This window comes from Drosophila montana, unplaced genomic scaffold (assembly GCF_035044405.1).
Source record: "Drosophila montana isolate Dmon_TW-CO22-7 unplaced genomic scaffold, ASM3504440v1 contig_2081_1, whole genome shotgun sequence".
Taxonomy (NCBI): domain Eukaryota; kingdom Metazoa; phylum Arthropoda; class Insecta; order Diptera; family Drosophilidae; genus Drosophila; species Drosophila montana.
This window is the reverse complement of record NW_026996991.1, coordinates 1626817-1649290: the sequence shown is the minus strand read 5'-3', so window position 1 is coordinate 1649290 and position 22474 is coordinate 1626817. Positions and strand designations below refer to the sequence as shown.

Genomic DNA, 22474 nt, shown 5'->3' with positions numbered 1-22474 from the left:
TATGAATTTGATTTTTAAATGCTCTGCCATATCCTTGCAGATTTTCAATGGACATGGTGCGTTAGGCTCGTAAGGATCAAGGCCATCGACCTGCAACAAAAAATTAGGGGGTCATCTAAGAATTCAGGACTTGGTCATTTTTTCAGCCCCGGATTGCAAGAAAATGGGCATTTGACACAAAATCCTGAATATCTCCGAAACTACAAGGACGATTTGGATTTGGATTTTTGTCGTGGGGCGCAAGGAAACACAAAATCCTTCATATCTCGAAAACTACAAGGACGAATTTGGTGTCCTTTGGACAGTTGGCAGCTCTGGTTTATACACATCGTTTGACATCAGAGGATGCGAAAGGAAAGAGCTGAGTAATTCGCAGTTGGAAGAGAAAGGATTTGTCCTTGGATAGCCCCCTAATTTTTTGATGCATTTTGGTGCAGTGGATGCCTGCAAATCTAACGCCCCAAGTCCTTTGAAAATCCGCAAGGACATGGCCGAGTTATTTACTTTGAGCAATAATACACATCCCCGGAAGTATGCAGCGAAATTAATCGTGAATTGCTGCTTTGTGTACCTTAAGAGTATGCCGTGATTTTACAAAAATAGAAAGGCATTAGTTACTTGGGTCGGCCTAAGAGTATGCCATTCCCTTGGCTGGCATTTCTCATGAAATAAGAAGAAATTGTTGATTTATTTACAAAAGTAATATTTTACTATTTTATTTTGTTGCTTTTTGTTTTTTGTTTTATCTGGTTTCTTTAATATTAAAAGAAAATCTACAAATGTTTGTATTTTTTTTTTGTATGTTTGTTTTTGGGCCAACAATTCGTACGTGTTCGAGTTATTGACACATAAGTTCTGTTGCACATCCTGGAGGACAACAAAACGACAAACCGAAGACTTGTGCACCAAACATCTTTTGGCTAAATGATAAAAAAAGAAAAACAAAACAAAATGCTGCAAAAGGCTCTCAAATCGAATTCAAATCCAATTCGATTTGTTGTATTTCTTTGTTTTTGTTTCTTTTTTTTATAAATTATGAGCTAAAATTAATTTGCATTTGCATTTGCTTTTGCTTTTGTTTTTTTTTTTTGCTTTTGAAGTTTGCTTTTTGTAAATTGTTAAAGTTTTGGTTTGCCGCTGGCAGCTGTTTGCTTTTAATTGATATCGAGTTGTGTCTGGCTGTGTGTGTATGTGTGTGTGTGTGTTTTACTTGCAACACTTGCAACTCGCTGCGCCTCGATTCGGTTGCAAGCTGCGCTGCTAATTTGTGTACTCATTTTTAATATATATATATATATATCTGTACTCGTATATATATGTAATAATAATATGCCATATTGTATATAGTAATAATAATAATGTATATATATGTATATATACTATATAATATATAATTTGCGTGGTTTTTAATTTTTTTCTTTTTTTTGTAAACAAATTGGTTTCGTATCATAAATTACAAACTACAATTCGCGTATTTTTTTTATAATAATAATTATTTAATAATAATTTTTGTTAGTTTTGTTTTTGTTTGTTTGCGGCTTAAATACTTTGGGCTACGCGTTTGTTTTCTAGGCGTGTCTGTGTGTGTTTTTGTGTCTGTGTGTGTCTGTGTGTGTGTGTGTGTGTGCTCGATCAGCATTCGATCTAGGCATTATCTATGTACTCGCTTTATATATAGATATATATATCTGGAAGTGTCTGTCGCAATTTCTATGGCCTCTGAGCTGAACTGAACCGATCTGAACTATTTAACTTATGGACTTATGGAATTGCGCTAATTAAATGTCGGTACAATAATTTCATAGCTGGAATCTCGGCGTATATTATTTATTTTTTTCTTCTTATCATTTTGTCAAGTGGGCTGCTGTGGGCGTGGCATGGCGTGACGTCACTTGGTAACGCGGCCACAAAACGCATTTAGCTAAAAATCTGTCTGCTGCTTAGAACTCTAATTCAATAATCGAATATATATATTTGTATATATATATCGAGAAGTATATAGTGTGAGTTTGTGTGTATGAGTGTGTGTTTGTCTGGCTGTTGTGTATATATATATATATATAAATTTATTTAACAAACTACTAATGTTTAGGGCTTTATGCACGCTTTTCACTACCAAAAAACTACGCGTAGTAATTAATTATAAGTTTTATAATATATGTATATATATACATACATATATGTATATATATATAATTTGTTTTTTAAATATGTTTGTTGTTTGCGCTTAATTCGCATTGTTGCTCCGCGTTTGCTTTTTTGTTTGTAAAATCCATTTAAACTTAATTGTTACACAAAAATAATGTACAATAATAATAATAACTGTTTCTCCGCTTTTCTATTTTCTCTCTCTAGTAAATTTTCAAATTTTCTTTCTGTTTGTGTGTGTATGTGTATGTGTGTTTATGTGTGTAAGCAATTAAAATATCACCAATATTTTTGCTTTTTGCGTTTTTCCTTTGCTGTTGCACTTTTTACTCTTTTTTTTTGTGTTTTTCTTTTGCTACTTTCGCATTTTTGTTTTAGTTAAAAAATTAAATTAAATTAAATACAATATAAAATGTACAATTTCTTTAGTTACTTTTTTTTGTTGTTTTTCTGACGCATTTCTTAAAAAGTTTTCTTTTGTTGTTGGTTCCATTTTCTTTCTTTCTTTTTTTTTTGTTTTGTTTTCTTTTTCGCTTTTTGCTTAAGTAAAATGAAATGTTGGGCGGGCGAACTGGTCGCTGGGCGTGGCCAAATTGCATTAAGTACAAGTGCTTAAGTTCTGCGAGTGGTTGTGTGTGTGTGTGTGTGTGTGTGTGTGAGTGTGTAGGTGTGTGCTTTACTATTTTTTAAAAATTTTCTGAGGCTGCTCTCAAATACTTTTCGTCGAATTGTTTTTTTCTTGTTACTTTATATATAGACAAATATATATAGATATATATTTGTAGAGTATGGAATGTTTGCGTACTGGCCGCTGCCGCTGCCACGCCCCAGCGCTCGCCCGCCTTGGACCGTTGCTGCCCCCTATAAAAGAAAGCGGGCAGCTCTAGCGGCTAATAATACAGTAAAGTCCCAAATTAGAGTACATCGAAACGAACTTAGCTTCTAAATACACACAATTAACAAACAGTGGGGGAGGGGATGGTTGTGGGTGTGGGTGTGGGTTAATGGGCCATGGGGCATGGAGGCAATAACAACAACAGGCAACAACAAAAAATATTCAAACAAAAACAGGCAACAATTGGTGGTGGTTAGGGTGGTGTTGGTGGTGGTGACGACGGCGTCTCTGCTTGGGAATCCTTTGCGGATACTCGCTGCTCTACTGCAAAATGTCCTGTATGTTAAAGTTGTCGTTGTCCAGCGAGTTGATCAGATCCTGCGTGGAGAAATTGCCGTCGGGCAGATTGTCCAGAAATTCGAGACACAAATCATTCGAGTTGGCCACCACCGAGTTGATCGTCTGGCTGATCGAACTGGCGCTGGCAATGGTTGCCGAGTTGCCGACCACGCCCACGCCAACGCCGACACCAACACCGACGCCTACACCGCCCGCCTGGTTTGCACCATTATTGTTGCTGGACCCGTTGCCGCCGGGTCCTCCGCTCTGGCTCTGCATCTGCAGCTGCAACTGTTGCTGCTGCTGCTGCTGCTGGTGTGTTGTTGTCGTGCTGGTGCTCTGCACAAACTGTTGCTGCTGCATGGTGAGCTGCTGCTGCTGGGTCTGGCTCATGTGGATGCTGGTCATCTGCATCTGGGTGGCCATCATGCCGCCGCCTCCGCCGGCAGCTGCGTTCTGTTGCTGCTGCAGCAGCTGCTGCATCTGCATGCTGCCGCCGCCGCCTCCGCCACCACCGCCGGGTCCCATATGTTGCTGCTGCTGTTGCTGTCGCATCAGCTGCTGCTGCATTTGGGCGGGCGTCAGCTGCATCTGCGGTCCATTGGGGCCGGGCATCATGCCGACACCGCCGCCGCCGCCATTCGGTCCGTTGCCCGGCGCATTGGGCGCTCCATTGGGCATGAAATTACCTGGAAAACAACACGATTAATTGAGAAATTTAGTAGTGAAACTCGTCTTGATCGACTTTACCGCCATTGAATCCACCGGGTCCTTGACGCATGGGTCCGCCTGGTCCAAAGCCCATTTGCTGCTGCTGCTGCGTCATCATCATGTGGCGCCACTCCTGCTGCGAGCCCATGGGCATGCCGTCGGGCGTGACCTGCACATTGGGCGGCCGCTGCTGCTGGCCGCCGCCACCGCCGCCGCCCATGGGTCCGCCAGAGCCACCGACGCCGCCACCGCCGTACGGGCCGCCCATGCCACCGCGTGGCCCGCCGCCCGCACCACCATGCTGCTGCATGTACATGGCAGCATGCTGGGGCCGCATCATGGGCCCGGATGGTGGAATCGGCTGCTGTGTCATGCGTCGCATGGCTGCCGCTTGGGCTGCGCTGTTTGGAAAGCGGCCGGCGCCGCCGCCACCGCCAACACCACCGCCCACGCCCACTCCAACGCCTCCGCCACCGCCACCGCCCACAGTCTGCTGCATCATCTGGGCCTGCATTAGCTGCGCCTTGGTGGCATTATACTCCGGCGGCGGCGGCCGTGCGCCGGCCATGTGCTGCTGCACCTGCTGCTGATGCTGCATGGCCTGGGCGCGCATCATTTGCTGCTGCTGCAGGAACTTGGCCTGGCTGGCGGCCGGCACCGGGCCGCCCCCATTGCCGCCCATCATCATCTGGGCATTGGGCGCGCCGCCATTCGGATTCATTTGCATGGGATTCATGGGTACGCCGCCGGGTCCGCCCATTTGCATGCCCGGCATGCCGCCCATGGGTCCGCCCAGTTGATTCATTGCACCATTGTTGGGTCCGCCGGCGCTGACTGGAACGCCGACAGAGGCGTTGCCGCTGCCCGCGCCCACCGGCACGCCGCCCGGCGTCTGCTGCTGCTGCTGCATTAGCGGTACATTGCCGCCGGGTCCGCTATTCGCATTGGCCGCGGCCTGCGCCTGTGCAGCTGCTGCAGCAGCTGCTGCTGCCGCTGCCTGCGCCTGCGTTTGACGCTGACGCATATTGGGCGGCACTTGCTGCTGCTGCTGCTGCTGCTGAGCGGCGGCTGCCTGTTGCTGCTGTGCCGCAGCAGCAGCTGCTGCTGCCGCCGCCGCCTGTTGCTGCTGCTGCTGCGTGAAGTTCATGCTTTGGCTTTGGGAGAGCGAGAAGCCGTCGGAGGGTACTGTCAAATATTCAATTGAATCGAATTTAATGTGAGTGCACTCATTGGGTATTCATTTGCTTGCGCTGCTTACCATTTGAATTGTTCATGTTTTGATTTGGTTGCTGCTGCTGCTGTGCGCCATTCGGGCCGCCCCCATTGGCGCCCGCGTTGCCGCCGTGCGGCTGCTGCTGCTGCTGCTGGGGATTGGGGCCAGCATTGCCTGGTTGCTGCTGCTGCTGCTGCTGTTGTTGTTGTTGTTGTTGCTGCGCGGCCTGCTGCTGACTGAAGAAGACGCCCTGCTGCGCGGCAACCGAAACGTTGCTCTTCATGTCGCTGCTCAGGTGTAAATGCTGCCCAGCGGAGACCTGTGATAAAGACAGAGCGAGAGCGAAAGAGGAGATTAATTAAAAGTCCAATTAATATTCAATATCACTTTCGTTCAGTTTTAATTGATGGCCCGAGAATAGCAATACGACAGATTACGTATACGCACTGTGGCTGCCAGTTGGCAGAGCGAAACGAAACGTTCTTGACTCGGGAATTATTAAAGTTATAGACACCAAATTCGGTATGCAGCTTCTCGAACATGACACACAGCTTTAAAGAACTTTACCCAACTGAAATCTAACGCGAGGCGTTAGTTCAAATCTTAAAGCGAATCACCGATAATATTCTATATATGTTTTCTTTCATTTGCAGCCGTAAAGCACGAGCTCATCAAGCGATATTTGAGCGCCAATAGCTGTAGTTTATCTCTGCTAATTGCAATCAAGCTGTCTGGCTACAGACTTCCTCTTATGCCCCAGCCCTTGCTCTGCCCCGCTGTCAACTTTCCAATTTGCATCAGCTTTGGGCATCCTGCTGAATTTGACTGCCAGAGCCAAAGTCAAAGATTTTGAGGCTAATTCCCGGACAGGTCCTAGGCCAGCCGACGCATTTAAGACCTGGCCATCACCTACTCCATTTACAGCTGTCAGCCTTTGCGTTGCGGCTGTCAACAGCAGTTATAAAGGTGGTAAGGGGCTGTGGGCGGGCTTGTGTGTGTGGGGGGGGCTGCGGTGCAGACATCAAGTCGGCTGCTGAAGCTTATTATCGCCACAACTGCATTCGCATCCGCATCAGTGTCGCATTCAATGGCTTCTGCTGCTGGCTAAGCTGCCAAATTCAAACACACACACACACACACATACACACACGCACTCGCACACACACTGTCAGACACACAGCAACAACATTGAGGCATAAATCTTTTGGCACTTTTCGAGTGTCTACTTTAGCGGGCAAAGGCATCTTCAGCTACAACCCGCTGCCCTTGCCCAGTTTATGTTCATATTTGCAATTTATTTGTTATTGTAATCGAGGGCTACTCCCCAACCGACCCCCTGCAGGAAATGGGGTTAAAAGGGGCAACTGCGCGGCGCATTTCAATGCCATGTGCCAAAGCTCGTGTTGCCCCCAAATGATGTGTGTGCGGAGCTGGAGATGAGCGCGTGTCGAAGAACCATAAATGTACAGTGAAATCTCTGCTAACGAACGCCGTCGTGTTGGCAGAAGTTTGGACGCAGGCTGAGGAAATCGCTTGCCCCTGGCCGGGCACCTTGTTCTGGTATATACACAGGAGTCCGTGTCCTCGTCTGGGTCTATGTCCGTGTCCGTGTCCTCGGCGTCGTCCTCGCTGACGTCCTCGTCCTCATCATTGTCAACTCAATATTCAACTCGACGCGACGCATAGGCCAGCCAATAAATCTTGGCGACACGACTTCAGCGTCGCTCGTTGCTGCCTCGTGTGTTGCTTTTTTGGTGGCGCCCCAAAAAGCGCACTAAGCAACTTTGTGGCCTCTTTTGGCTGCTGCTGTTGTTGTTGTTGTTATTGTTGTTGTAATTGCTTGTTGGTTTAATTTATTGCGTTTTTGTGGCTCACGCATATGCCTGGTGTGCCTAAGTGTGCGCGTGTGTGTGTGCGTGCGTGTGGCATAAAGTACACTGATTAAAAGTCATGGACTCGCTGAGCTAATTGAAGTTTAGTGCCAACAACAACAACAACATCAAAAACAACAACAAAAGCAACAACGGCAACAGCATTGGCCACGGTCGCCAAGTGTCGCCATTGAGCTCTCTGCCCCAGCCGTTAAAACTCCCAGCTCCAGCAACTCCCCTCTGTTACCCGCCCTGCCCCCTGGCCGACATTTCATAAATCATTTGCATGCCACTGGCAAGGTGTGAAATGCGTCTGCAACACGTCGTGTGGATGAGAATGTCTGAAATCTATGAGATACGCAGTGTTGCTTATTGCGTATACGCAACGTAGACTGAGCAGAGATATGCCTTATAACATATATGTAGCCATATATCTGTATCCATATCATAGCAGTAATTAAACAACATCGCAGACAAACGCATGACAGTGCTTGACGATATTTTCATACAAAAAGCGAAATAAAAATATCTTTTAAAAATATTTTATGTGTGTAATAAAATAACTAAATTTTAGTTTATGCAATAGTTATATAGGATAAGAGCAGCATGGAAAAACTCGTAAATGCCAAGTTTGATAAATAACCAAAAGGGATTTCTTAGCCGGACTTGAATTTTGGGCGAATCCGCCTTTGGCTAAAATAATAAATAAGTATATAATCATATATAGACAGTATGAAAAATTGCGAATGAATTGTCAGACACATATCAAGTGTATCCAATGAATTCCCTTGGCATATTGATATCAAGGTGAATATGTGATCGATTTAATCAGAGCTTCGACTGGTGAATGCCTGCACGCTTTTCTCATTTCAAATAATTGACTTTAAGCAGATCCTTTGTAAGGACTCAATAACTGAGTCTTTGGGCAAACAAAGTGTAAGCACAGACTTTTTACTAGCATACTTTGGGGCGCAGCTTGTGGAAAGGAAGGGGAGGTGGGGAGTGGGAGTGGGAATGGGCTGCGGGTTGGTTGGCAACACGAACGACTTCATAAAACAAATCATTACAGCAGCTTTCATAAAAGGACAAACATGGCACAGTCGAAGGCGCAGGTACAGGCGCAGGACCAGGCTTAAGCCATCCACCAGTGGCAGCAGCCGGGGCAGCTGCGGGGGCAGCAGCGGGGGCAGCAGCAGCCAACGGGCAACGACTACATACATAAAATATCAATAAAAAAGTTTAAAGGTAACTGCGACGACTTCGCGCGAGCTTTGGCGACGAAACCACGACAGGAACAGGAGCAGAGGAAGCAGCAGCAGCAGCAGCAGCAAAAGAAGAAGAAGAAGCAGCAGGAGCTGTAGTCGCTCTCTCTTTGTAAGCCGTGCGCGTAAATCCTAAGCTATTACCCCAGCGCCGCCATATTGATTGCGCTGGAGACAAACCGGGCAGCCCGCACACACACACACACACATGTCACACACACACACACACCCACGCATGCCACACAGCAAGGACTCGTAAGCAGGAAATGCGCATTTGACAAGCCAAAAAGATTGCCGCATATGCCCTGCTGTCGCATCCCGCCCCCGCCCCCGCCCCCGCCCACGAACCCAAAGCCCAACGCCACGCAACCGCCCGCCCCTCGCCAAGGGACTGATATTTGAGCAGAGGGCAACTTGAATGCTGCCTGGGTGGCCAGCGTTGGCGGAGAGGGGGGCTGCCTTGCATATAGACTTGACAATGATATATGTGACTATGCCACAATGTGTGCTGCTGCTGGTGTGTGTGTGTCTATGTGTGTGTGTGTGTGGGTGTGTGTCAGTGTGTGTTGGGGTCGCTCTACTAAAAAGAAATGAAACTTCAACTCAGCCTCGGGGGCTGTTTCTTCTTATTGGCCCCCATACAAGCCATAAGTAGTTGAAAACTGAGAACGCAACTGTACCACAAATCAACACAATAACAAAATGTGAGGCGAACTTGTTTCCCGGCACTTACAATAATTGAAAAGGAATATATAGAAACTTAACTGAAAGCTACATGAACTACATGTCAAAGCATAACAGCTGATGCTTTGACATGAGTTAACGCCATGCTAATAACTCAAAGTGGCTTAACATATGTTAATCGTATGCTCAACTGCAGCAATTTTATCACGGCGGGATTTACAGTTACATCTGCCCAACATGTTAATGTTATGTGGGTAAAACGAGTTGCATTTACAAGTAAAACTAGTTGTGTGATAAGATTTGCGACTATTTACTCAATGTTAGTTAACATATGTAGGTTACAGAACTTATATTTCTGTTAGTAACAGAACAACTTTCAGTTACAGCAGCAAAGTTTTTAAATAAAAGCTCTGCAATGTTGTTCTAAATTTTACTTTTTAAATTGATTGAATTTGGGGAAATGTTTGCCATGTTATGTTACTTTACATTAACCTTATACAGCTGCTTAATAACATAGCTGTTAATAGCATACGTTTTGACTGCAGCTACTTGACATGCCACTGTTCTTTTTATCCAAGGTTTATAAAGAGGAAATCAAGTTTGGGCGAATGTTTGTCACTTTTTTTTAGTCATTGATCAATCGAGTTACATTTAAGCTGACAATATGTGCGACTCCACCCGCCACCAACGTAAGGACGAAGGATAATTGGAAGTAACTTCAAGTGCGCGCACAGAAAGCAATCGAAACAACTGAAGCAACAGCCGCCCACTCATCGAATTATGCACTTGGCAGCGGCCTAGCGTAGAGTCAATGAAATTAGCAAAAGAACACGCCCCTACAACTGTCGCCCCCTCGCAAATGCTAAGGGAGACGGTACAGTCCCCAACGCGAATTGACTGTGCGCCGCTTTTCTTGATATTTTTCCTTATTTGTTTTTTTGTTTTTGGCACGGAAGCCAAAAAATCCAAATGAAGCCAAGAGAATGTGTCGTCCTGCCCAGGAGACGGCCCCATGGAGTGGGCATGTGGGGGCGCAGGAAGGGCGGATGGGGAGGCAGAGGGGCCGCTGTCATTGGATATTTGTGTGACATAAACTAGCTACTCTCATTCGCTCTGCCTTGCTCCTGCTCCTAGTCCTCGCTCGGCTGGAGGTGCCCGCGATATTTAACGAATTTATGACAGCGTCTAACAAAGATAGAGAGAGGGCGGGGGTGGGGGAGGAATCTCATTTGGCGAGGCGTTAAAGCGAAGCGAATTTGATTTTTAATTGGCAATGACAGCCAAATGAGGAGGGGCTGCGCACAGAAATGTTATTAAGTATAAACTTTAAAGGCACTTATCGACTTATCGACGGGATTAAGATTAGGATTAAGAGAACGAGAAATTATGTGACTGGACGAATAGCAAAACAATCGATTGCTATTAAATGACATAAGACGTAAAGAAGAAGCACGTATGCGCTTATTTAAAAAAGCATGGAAAGATAACCAAACCCCGTTTTAGTTATTAGTAAATATCAGAAAAAGTTGAAGAATTTAGTTGCCCAGCTCTTACGATGTGCTCTGTGCGTTGATCATCAGTCAGTCAGTCAATCAATCAGCAGAATAAACAATTTAGTGCATAAAGAAAAAGTTTCTCTCAAAGAACTGACGCAGAACTATCAAATTTGATATATCTCAGCTAATCTCTCGCCCTGTCTCGCTCTTTCTCTCTGTCTAGTCTAAACTCGAGCTTATTTCAGTCAAGCAGTTAGCCAGGCCGTTTGGATATTCCTCTAGATTACAACACATTCTGAACAGCAGCTCAATGCGAATCTCTCGGGTAGCTGCCAACTTTCACCAGCTCGGCAGCAACAACAACGGGAACTACAAGGGAATAGCTGGTATATCAGGCAAGTTTGAACGAGCGGTGAGTGGCCCAAAGGATTCGAGTTGCAGGCTCGAGGGTAAATGTCAATATATGTATGTCTATGTGTGCACGAAAGAGACGCAGCTATAAGCATGTGCCACTGCAAGAGTGAAAGAGAGAGCTTGCGTGTGTGTGTGTGTGTAAAACTTTTGAAACAGTTGCAGTTAGCACACACAATGCAAGGGAACCCTTTGGCCCTCAATTCCGCTCATAGTATAGACACAAAGAGGTCCCAATCTCAGTTACACAACAGCCACAGCCCCACCCCATCCGCCTCCTTTGTCTATGTTCATGTGTTGCGGTGTATCTGTGTGTGTTTGTGCTGCAGCATGTCAATGATCATAAATTAAACTTGCAATAATTATAAATTAAATTTTGGCATAAATGGGCATGAGAGCGCCATATGCAAAGGCGGGGCAGGGGTTGGAGGGCAGGTTGGCGGCAGAGCCCCTCCAAAGGGGCGGGCAATGGGGCCAAAGCGAGAGCGAGACAAAGCAACAAAACATGCAACGGCTGCCGCCTGTAGCCCCAAATGAACTGCACTACATCACAGCGAGTATCTGTGTGTGTGCATGTGTGTGTGTGTGTGTGTGTGTGTGTCTGTGTGTGTGTGTGCGCGCGCGTGTGTGTGTGTTGTGGGTGGCTGGGGAATTGTCCGCTTAAATCATTGGGCCGCTTTGTGGGCCGCAGTGCATTCGATTTGTTACTTTGTTGGTTTAATTTAAGGTCCAGCTCATTGGACATGATACTGAACATTGGACACCAGACACACACACACACACACAGTCGCACACCCTCACACACACCTGTACAATTTATGAATGCATTTTAATGGATCGCTTGTCAAAGTTAATGGCCTCGCCAATGCCGTAACGAGCAGCCTGCAAATGAGCTGGCAAAAGCTCCGGTTTAAACACATCCACACCATAAAAAAGCTACACATAAAGCTCAGCAACTAAGGAAAGCTTAGCGTGATATAGGCCAGTTAAGATTAAGATTCTAGATTAACAAGAATTATCATATCAACGTTTTATTTGCCAATCCCAAAACCTAGATTAAAGACAAGTCAATCTCTATTAAATATTCTTTTCAATTTGATTTGATTTAAGGCTCAACCCATCTAAAGCTCCCTAAAGTATATTTCAAGACAAGCATTTGGAAAATTCCAATAAAAAGGGTGAAAAATTATATGCAATATACCTTGACCCGACTAATTCCGGCTAATAATTGCCAGCACACAATAAAACAACAAAAGAAGAAAAACTAAATTTGGGAAAATTCTTTGAAAATATCTCTACAGATTTTCGCAGAATATTCGAAATACTCAAAATACGTATACTCAATCAATTCTATGAATTTGCGTGCCTCGAAGTATATTTCAAATATTTCTAGAGTTACATTGAATTCCATGCTGAAATACTTTGGTGGACTCTAAAAGCTTTTGCTATTTTAATCTTACTTAGCCCGTTGGATAGGTCTAATGAATATTCTCTATAAGATTCTGATTTGCTTCCTTGTTTAAGCTATAAAAAATGTGTTTTCTTGTTAGTCTTAATGACTTAGGAATTGAATGTAATTGGAAAAAGCTGTTGCCCTAATTGGTTGAGAAATCTCTGAAAGTCGTTCCGAGATAAATGTACAATACATTCCCATTGCGTGCAGTTTGCTTCAATATATCAATTTAACAATAATTGCAACGATAATGAGCTGTAAACAATTTCAGCCCGTAATTGTTTTAGGCCAAATCGGAGCATATTTGCTACATATAGCGAATCGATCTCTCGCACTAAACCCACTTAATGGGTATACAGAGCACTTATCGTTGGCTCCGGCGATAAGGCAAATGATAATGGCAAGAGGCTCGCTTGGGTGAGTCAGAGCCAAAGCATCTGATAGATAAAACAGCTGCATGGCAACAAAAACAAAGCAAAGTTGAAGAAGAAGAACACGACGACGAATTGAAATCAAAATAGCAATGGGAAGAATTCTTTAGCAAGTGACTCGTGTGGCACAGCAGCTGTCGGGCGACAGCGGCAGAGGCAGCGGCAGCTATACAAAACATCTGCGGGCCACATCTACACAGCTAAAAACGCCAGCGAAACGCGCGCGATTTGCGTCTGACTCACAGCGCGTTTTCTGACTGCGACGCGATATTGAAATGCCAAACGAAACGTGCCAAGTGCCTAGCGAGAAGAACAAAATGCAATCACTGACAAGCCAGAGAGACGGAGGAGGGCGGGTGAGAGGGTGACAAAAAGATAGAAAGATGCATGGAAATTGCATGTCGCATTTGAGGGGGAGGTGGAGGGGGCCATTACAAATGAAATGCCCAAACTATTTGTCACCCAAATTGAGGCGGAAAAAAATGGTCGAAGAAAATTGCAGCAAGTGATATGCGTAAAAGATAAAAGAATAAAAGCGTATCAGATATAAGTGTAATTATAAGATAAAGTTGTGAACGCAGGCATGAGTGAGTATAAGAGTTTGTGTGTACAATATATGTATAGGTATACGATATAAGTTTTGGGATAAGATATAATTATGAGCATACGATTGAATAAGAGAAATGCAGCAAGTGATATGAGTATTAGATAGTAGTATTACAGTATAAAAGCGCATAAGATATAAGTGTATTTATAAGATGTCGATATAAGCGTAAGTATGAGTATACGATAGAATAGTGAGTATATATAATATTGCACCGACTGATATGAGTATAGATAGTAGTATAAAAGTGTATAAGATATAAGTGTAGTTATAAGATAAAGATGTGAACGTAGGCATGAGGATGCGATAGAAATGTGTATGTATTGGGATAAGATATAAATATGAGCATATGATTGAAAACAAATATTGCACCGAATGATATGAGTATAAGATAACAGTATGATAGTAAAATAAAGCTTATAAGATATAAGTGTTGTTATAAGATGACGATATGAGTACACGATAGAATTGTGAGAATACGATATACGTTTGAGTATACGATATAAATAACTACGAGCATACGATATAGTCTCAGAAATAATTATGAGCATACGATTTATAAGTAAGTATCAAAATAAATATACGTAAGATTTTTAAGTCAGAATCGAGAATATATATAACTTTTTATATATGAACGTGAGTCCAGCAGCATAATGAATACCCTTTTAAGCGGCCTTCTTTGTTCACCTTTCACAGATGAGCTTAACAAAAATCGTGTTTAATTCGATAAAAATATATTTAATGAAATTAGTTTGCCATCGATCAATCTTGTCTATAGTTAAATAACAGCATTAAAATAAGCTCCGCCTTTCCTGCCATCTCCTGCACCATGAGTTTTCCTATTTACGTTTCAATTTAAAGTTCAACATTCGCTAATTTTATTTACACGCACTTTTCAAATAGTCGCTGCAAAAGGCATGCAAATAGCAGGAGCAAAGCGCAATGAAAACGCACAAAATTCACATCCAGCGACACGTAGCAAAAATTATTGCAATTTGCGCAAAATGAGACATGCCCACAGATCAACAACCCCCCCTCCCCTCCCCTCATCAACCACCCTTCAGAGAGAACCCTTGCCACACTTTTCCCCCTAATTGAGCTGACCAGCAAATGAATTGAATTTTCTGCCTTTGGCTTTTGCTGTTGATGCATTCCGAAAATTTTTGGAAATGCAAATGACTTGAATGGGCGGAGAGGGGGGCGTGGCCAAAGCTGGCACTAAAAATCAATGAGAATGTTGCAAATGGCGAGCATAAAAATCCATTTAACCAAAAATCCCAACCAAACGGCAATCGTTAAAGTTAATTACTTAATTTATTTGCCCAACCGCAGCAGCAGCTGACAATGCCAAAGGGTTCGCAATTGTTGCTGTTGCCGCTGATGCATTAAAATAATAAGCAATTAATAATAATAAAAGCAAACAAAACATTTGGCAGGCCGCAAATGCGGCCGGCTAAACAAAAACATGGCCCCCGTCACATAAACTGAAAAAAGGTTACCGCGCATTAAGCCCCCGAACTAAGCCCAGCTCTCGCATGTTTATTACGCACAAAGCGCAGCCCAACTATCTGCAAATAAACATAAAGATACTCTGGAAGGTCGGCGAACCAAAAAAAGCATTATTAAAGGAGTTATTGTGCATTTCCCCTCCTACTTCGTACCCTAAAAATATCTAACTGGAAGCAAGAAATGCAGACAACATAAATACCCTCTCTAAATACCAAGTAGATTAAATACAGATTTATAAATTCTCTTTTAAATTTGAAATTCTGCGGCTCAATATTATTATCCGCCTGGCAAATACCCTTTCCCTTCATAAAGTCTTTCCGCTCGAGTCAGGCATACAAACAGCTTTTGGTCTCTCTCGCTCTCGCTCTCTCTCGGTCTCATTCTTTTCTCTATCTTTCTCACTCTTTCTTTTCTTTTTCTTTATTTTTGTCTTTGTCTTTCCCTTGCTCTCCCTCTCATTTGCAAAAGGCATTAGCCCACCAAATACATTAATTTGATTTCTCCCTTCTTCGTAAACGTTTTACATTGGGCGATTCTCTCTCTCTCTCTCTCTCCTCTCATTGGTTATGAAATGCAATGACTGCCGAAATTTGATTTTGATTGTGGTCTTATCCTCTCTCTTTGTGTCTCATTCGTTAACGTTTTACATTGGGCGATTCTGGAGATTTGTCTTAAATACAAGCTGAATACATTTGCAGCATCAACTTACACGCAAACACACAAACACACTCTCCGCATCGGCGATGCCCTTTCCCTTCGCTCACGCTTAGACTGTTTTTGGTTAGGGTATTTATCAACACATTCTACTCATGTCCTCGTGTCGACCATTTACATTTTCAATTACTTTGCGCAAGGACTTTGAAGTGACGAGCGTCAGACACGCACCTGTCCAACCCAGCCCCCGCTCCACCCCATCTCCACCCAGCCATCTTTTGTGAATAGTCTGCCCCGCCCTGTGTTGTGGGCCATCTCGTTAGCTAGTTTAATGCCTTGGTCACAGTTTTGGCTCGAGTTGTTGTTGTTGTTGTTGTTGTTGACGCCGCCTGGCAAAAGATCAAAAGTGCGCCCAGACCAAGACTGACAATATAAAATTACACGTACGCCATGTTGGCCAGGTGGGTTAACTGGTTAGTTGGTTGAACTACGGTTCTGTCTGTTTGTTGTGGCTTTATTAGAGGCCCTCTGTGTGTGGATACAGTGCTTTTTGCAAGTCCTTTTATATTTTTAATTACTGGCTTTGGCGTTGTCCTTGTCACGTGCGCAAGAGTTTTCCCACACGCCCTTACCCCGCGGAGCCCTCAGTGCTGAGAGTTTGTTTTTTGTCGAGTCCGCCCTCATTTTCACAATTTCCATTTTATTGCAATGGAAATTTGTCAGCAGGCCCTTAAATATTTTTGCCCTATAACTAAATTACTTTATTATTAGAGCGACATATGGATGGGACGTGGGGCTTTGGTGCAACTTCTACTGTGCTCCTCTTCGAGCTCTTCTTCTCCTTCTTCTTCTTCTTCTTCTTCTTGCTATTTTATTGATTTTCCTTTGTGACATTTTTGCAGTCGCTGCCGTCGTTTATTCTGCCGCACTCCTTGAACTATTTTTAAACGGTACTTAATTGCGTTAAATGACGTCACAACTGCACATGACTTCCATACAGCTATTTAACTCTTTGCTCTTTTGCCTTACAAAAGAAAAAAACACGCTCTATTTAACTACACAATGCCATAATAATTATTATTATTACAATGGATATGGCAAATGTTGGGCTAAAAGGGCTCCCATTTAAACGAGGACTTTGCACCACAAGTGCCTCACATATTTTATCCATCTTTAAAGACAGTCAGATGAAAAGCAGCAAAATGATTTCCACTCACTTTCCACCCCAGCGAGAGAAATTCGTCAAAATCGCGTCTTAGTTTTCACTTAGTCAGTCAATTTATCAGTCAGTCAGAACAATGGAAATATCTTTGCCATGAAAGCCTTCATATATGGCAGATAAGTACTTCAAGGCGCTTTTAAGCTCTTCAATTTAATCTTTAGATAATTATAAGATGTGAAGTAGAGAGCGGACCATATATAATTAAATATAATATCATAATATTATGATAAGCCTTCAAGTAATGTTTGTTTTTCAAGTCAGCTATGAAACAGAGAGCAAAGTTCACGCGTGCCACTCTTAAAGGAATCGGAGGATTCTCCAATCTTTCTTTACGCCTTTCAGATAATCTCTTGCATGTAATCTCTGCAGTTGGGCTCAAGTTTCGTGCGTGCTTATAATGCGAGGGGGTGCAATAAAACAAGGCAAATGTAAGCAAAGGCAACTTTTTGACCACTTTGCCGAGACCTACACCAGGCCCCAATTGTTGTTGAAAAAGTAATTAATTTGATAAAGTGACTGTTGCCTGTTGAGGGGGCGGTCCAAGATGTGGGCGGAGTGGGTGGAGTAGGAGGAGGGCGTGGGAGTGTGGCCAGGTCAGACATATTTATGAGCAAATATACAGCAACAGATTGTGTCCAGTGTGGTCCTGTGTGTGGCGGCAGTCAGTTAATGAAATGAACTTTGCTGTTTTGACACGGCTGGCAAACGTTGCGTATACGCAATGTGGCCGTTAAATTTGGTGTTCTTTCATGTCTCGTTTGTTTGTTGGTTTGTTTGTAAGTGTAAAATTCTGTGACAACAGCTACAAATTTTAATGGAATTTCAAATGTTCTGTACTTCTGTTTGTTTATGTGCATGTTCTCTCTCTCTCTTCCTCACTCTCTGTCTCTCTCTCTCTCTTTCTCGGCATCTAACTCTCTCACTAAGTCTCGCTTTGCTACAATTTGCACTTGACCGAGGCTCAACCAGCTCGTTTGTCTGCTCTCGTCTGCCTTTGACAGTTGCATAAAATGTAACGATTTTTATTATTTGCATGTTTTACACACACACGGACACATACACACACACACACGCACACCGAGACATTTTATATGAATTTCCGTCTGGAGTGGCATGAAATTTAAACAAATTGTGCAAACACTTTTTGATATGCCTTACAATCCCTCTCTCTCCCTCTTTATCACGTCTTGCCAACTCTTTGGCTCTTTGCTCTTTTGGTCTGGGCCAAAAATAAATAAAAACGAATTTGAATATTCAACTGCAGTCGGTGATAACAAACTTTGAGCCTGTGGCCTAAACAAATGCGACTGCAACTTACAAATAAGCTAAATCGTGGCTATGGGCAGAAAAAATATCAAGCCAGAACGTTGCAGTCGGTTGCTATTGACTGCGAAATACTCTGCTCACAGCCTGCAAATAGCATAAAACTGGTGGAGGAGCGAATCCTTCTGTAGGAAAGCTTTCAATCTACAAAGCTGCGTGAGAGATATGAAACTTTCTCGATACACCCAATTCCTTGCTCGACACCAATATAGCCAATTTAACTATATTAACAAAGTATAAAAGTTATGCTATTGTGACAAGATATGATACCCTAACAATAGTTACCTTCAGCTAAGTTGAGGGACAGCTAGAACTGTTTGGGAATTATGGTAAAACTTCTGTTTACAGTTTTGCAAGCACTGCACTTAGGCAATGTCTGAAAGCCCATTTTGGGCTTTATAGATTCTAGCTTTGGATCAGCTTTATTATTAAAAAAACATAAAATGATATAGAGTATATGAAACGGAAAAAAGGGAAATACAAGCGAGAGGTGGCAAAACATTTTGTAAATCTTTTGGCAAACGGCTCGAGAGCTCGAGTTGAAATCGCTTTTTATGCCTGGCAGCCTATAAATATGCGACGTGAGCTGTTTGCAGAGCGACCGCACACACACACGCACAACAAGTACACACACACACAGACTGGGTCGAGGAGCAGCAAAAAGTGTTGCATACTTTGGCGCGTCCGTCGCGACGATTTGTCTGTTCGCAACTTTAGCGCGAGATTAGAAAAAATTAAACTCAGAGAGGGAGAAAGAGAGAGCGAGAGGGGGGGGTTGCTGCGCGACAAGCGAATTATAGAAAGTAAAATGTAAAACCTGAGCGGTTCACTCGCCAAGAAGTTGCTTCGTTTCAAATAATATCCATTAAAATAGATTAAAAACTGAAATATTTATATATGAATATATATGTTTCTCTGTATGTGTGTGTGTGTGTGTGTGTGTGTGTGTGTGTGTGGCGCGATGAATATGTATGGATAATGCCCCAAGGGGCACGCAGCGCTCACCCGGCGAAGGTGAAAGTATTAAAAGTACTTGCCACTTGCCACTTGCCGCTTGCCACGCTTTACGCTCAACATCGTCGTTGTCGTCGCTGCGTTGTTATATGAAGCAGATTACATGGCATAATAATCACAACGCACACACACTCAGATATACACATGTATATACAAACATACACACAGCCACACACACACACACACATATTCGTCGAGCAGCCAAGCGATAGATAAATGCGGCAAAGCAGGGGCCAACTTGGGGTTAAGCACACGCGCAAATATTAAATTTTATGCCACGCAGCAGCGAATGAAGCAAACACAACCAGTTCCCAGTTACTATATAGATACATACATATATATATAGATACATACATATATATATAGATATATATATATATATATATATATAGAAGAAGCAACTGGCTGCAAAGCTAAGGGGAATTGGCAGTTCTGCCCGCTGTCCAGGTGAAGGCTGCCCCAAAGGGGCGCAACCATTTAAGAGGTGGCAAACCATTCGGAAAATAGCTAAAGAGAACTTTGACAAGGTTAAAATCAGTTTTAGGGAGGAGACAAAGTGCAATAGCAACCGATGAAAGGCGCTGCCACAAAAGAAAAACTTGCTTTTCCCCGCATTGAATATTTTTCCATGTACAAATTAAAATACAATTCTAAAAACTGTGCAAAAATTTCTAGTGAATATGGAAAATAGATTTTCCACTGAAATATTTATAAATATTATTATTTTCAGAATCTTATGTAGTTATAAACTAACAGATTCTCAACACAATACGGGCAACATGCTGCCGGCAACCGGTTTGTCCAGTTCCCCGAATTATTCCATTTTATTATTGGCTGTTAAGTTGGGGATAGATATATTGTTTTATTTAAACAAATAGAAGAAAAAGCTGTGCAGACGTCTAGGCATAAACGTTTGTGCATATAGCTATTTATATGTATATATCTATGTATATAGCAAATCCCTCCTTGCACAACTCTAATCGAAGTAAGCCCTACGTTGAATTTCAAGGTTCATTACTTTACACTCCATCCCACTCCCACCCCCTCCCTCCTCCTAGCCAGCGCACTTGCTAACCGCAAAATATTCTGAGGCGCCTCGGGCATCCAGTTTCAACGCATCAACGCAGTGGCAACACCTGCAAAATTGATTGAAACGCAGCGCAAACTGATGAAAATATTACGAAACTTCTTGGAAAGTAGAAGAGGAAGCATAGCAAGAAGAAGCAGCGCATAAGTAACCAGCAAAAAAGAAAATTTCAGCAAATATTGCGATGCGCCAAAAACCCATCATGATACCAACCCCCCCCCCGCACCATTCCGCACCCCTCCTCTACACCCCACCCCTAATCTGCGTAACAGGCGCCCTACTGCCAACTGTTACTGCTACTGTTACAGTTAGGTGGGGAGGGGGCTACCACACGAATGGGAATATAAAAGGTAAATAATGTGACCTTTGAGAGCATCAAATGCGTTGTGTAATGGCGGCCTAAAACAAAATGGCGGGGGCTCATCGTTTGATAGGATGTGCTAAAGTGCGGGTCCACCTACCTCTGCCTCCGCCTCTGCCTCGACCGCTGGCCCCTACAACAACAAATACAACAAAAGTGTAACTAGAATATGCCCCATGCCGTTTCGTTTGGCAGCCGCTTTGAATTATGAATGCAACATGGTGGCGGCAACCCTGGCATAGATTTTATGGCATTCTGGGGCGGCTGCTGCCGCTGTTCCAGTTCGTAATTTGTTGTTAAACTTTATGCCATAAATATTTCAGGTGATTCCCTAACAACAAATTAGTGCCAAAGTTGCGGATGATCCCCCCTATCAATTCTAGGCAGTTGCATGCTTATGTCGTGCATAGAGGTCCATTAATCGCATAACCCACCAGAAATACACTTTTGCATAACTTTACAATAATCCGCGACTCAATGCGCCTCGCTGGACAGACAGCTGGAGAGGAGCGAGGGGCAAGCAGCAGGGAGGCACGGATAGGGGCTGTGCCACACTCAACGACATAACAAACGAATTATGTCACGAGTTTGTTAAACAATTCGAATGTTTTCCTGTAAAGCTTCTCGTCTACCCGCTGACCCCCCTGCCTGGCAGCCCACGACAGCTACATCCAACCACCCAGTCAACAAGCCACCCAACAGATAGTCAAGGCATTCTGATACCCTGCAATAAATGGAACTCACATGGGGTATGCCTATGTATAACAAATGTGCCAATCAAATATTGTTAAAGAATAACAAAATATTAAAACAATGAAAAAGATTTTTGTTTTGTTTTAAAGGAATTTATATATTTGTAGCACGTCCTCTTCTATATAACTTTTTTGTTTACTTTACACGGAATCCTCTCCTATCCCAGGATATGTGGCTAGTCGTGCCCTCTCTTCGCTTTCCCACACAATCTCCCTTCGTTTTATTGCCTTGGCGCCGGCGCACAGTCAGAATCGCAACTCGACTCGTCTCAACTTGGTCTCAAAATCATTTCGACTCGTTTTTCGGGGGCTTTTGAGCTCAATTCTTGAGTTGATTTCGTTTCTTTTTTGGTCCTTAGATATGTTACGTTATATGGTTATAAATTATTTATTGCCCCCCGCTGCAAAGTATTACAAAGGCAATTTTCCGTTTGCCATTTTCCATTTTCCCATTTGCCATTTTGTTGTCCAGTTGTGAGGAACTCTCGAATCTTTTGCAGCTCGCAACTTCATTAACTTGGCGCGGCGGGTAATAAAAATCTGGCACGCTTTTAAAAACCAGTCCCCACCCCTCGTCCCCATCCAGCCCCGACCCCTTTCAAATCTGCACCCTTGAAATATATAATTTCCGCACATTTTCACGTTTCGCACATTTCCGTTGCATACTTTTGTGCGCGCGGCCATTTTCATGTTGTTCTTATGCCCGAATACTCTATGTGCTGTTATATAGTCGTGCATTATTTTATTTTATACAAATTCTTGCTGCCATTCCAAACTTGTTGTTGTTGTATTTGTTGTTGTAGCTGTTGTTGTTTTTGGGGTTTCGTTTGTAGCTGGCATTTTAACGAGTTAATGCAGGACATGCAAATGTGAACATTCTGAATTCATTGAACTTTTACACGACGGCCCGAACGGCAAAGACAACAACAGTAACAGCGACGGCAACGTCAACGCAGACGCCGACGTAAACAGCAACGTCGACAATAACAGCAACAACAACAGCGACGCCAACGCCAACGCCAACGTCGCTGCCGTTGCCATCGCTGCTGCTGCTGCTGCTGCTGCTATCGTGTGGCTTCGTTAGCGTCGAAGTT

General features: G+C 43.4%; 1 protein-coding gene across 1 annotated transcript in view; it reads right to left on the bottom strand.

The window, feature by feature from the left end:
* Positions 1 to 807: 807 nt before the first annotated feature.
* Positions 808 to 22474, bottom strand: part of mam (mastermind) — a 36697-nt gene continuing 15030 nt past the window's right edge. The window contains 3 exon segments of the mRNA XM_064680135.1: positions 808 to 4011; positions 4073 to 5218; positions 5292 to 5565. Coding sequence (XP_064536205.1) covers positions 3305 to 4011; positions 4073 to 5218; positions 5292 to 5565 — 2127 coding nt within the window. The 3' untranslated portion in view covers positions 808 to 3304.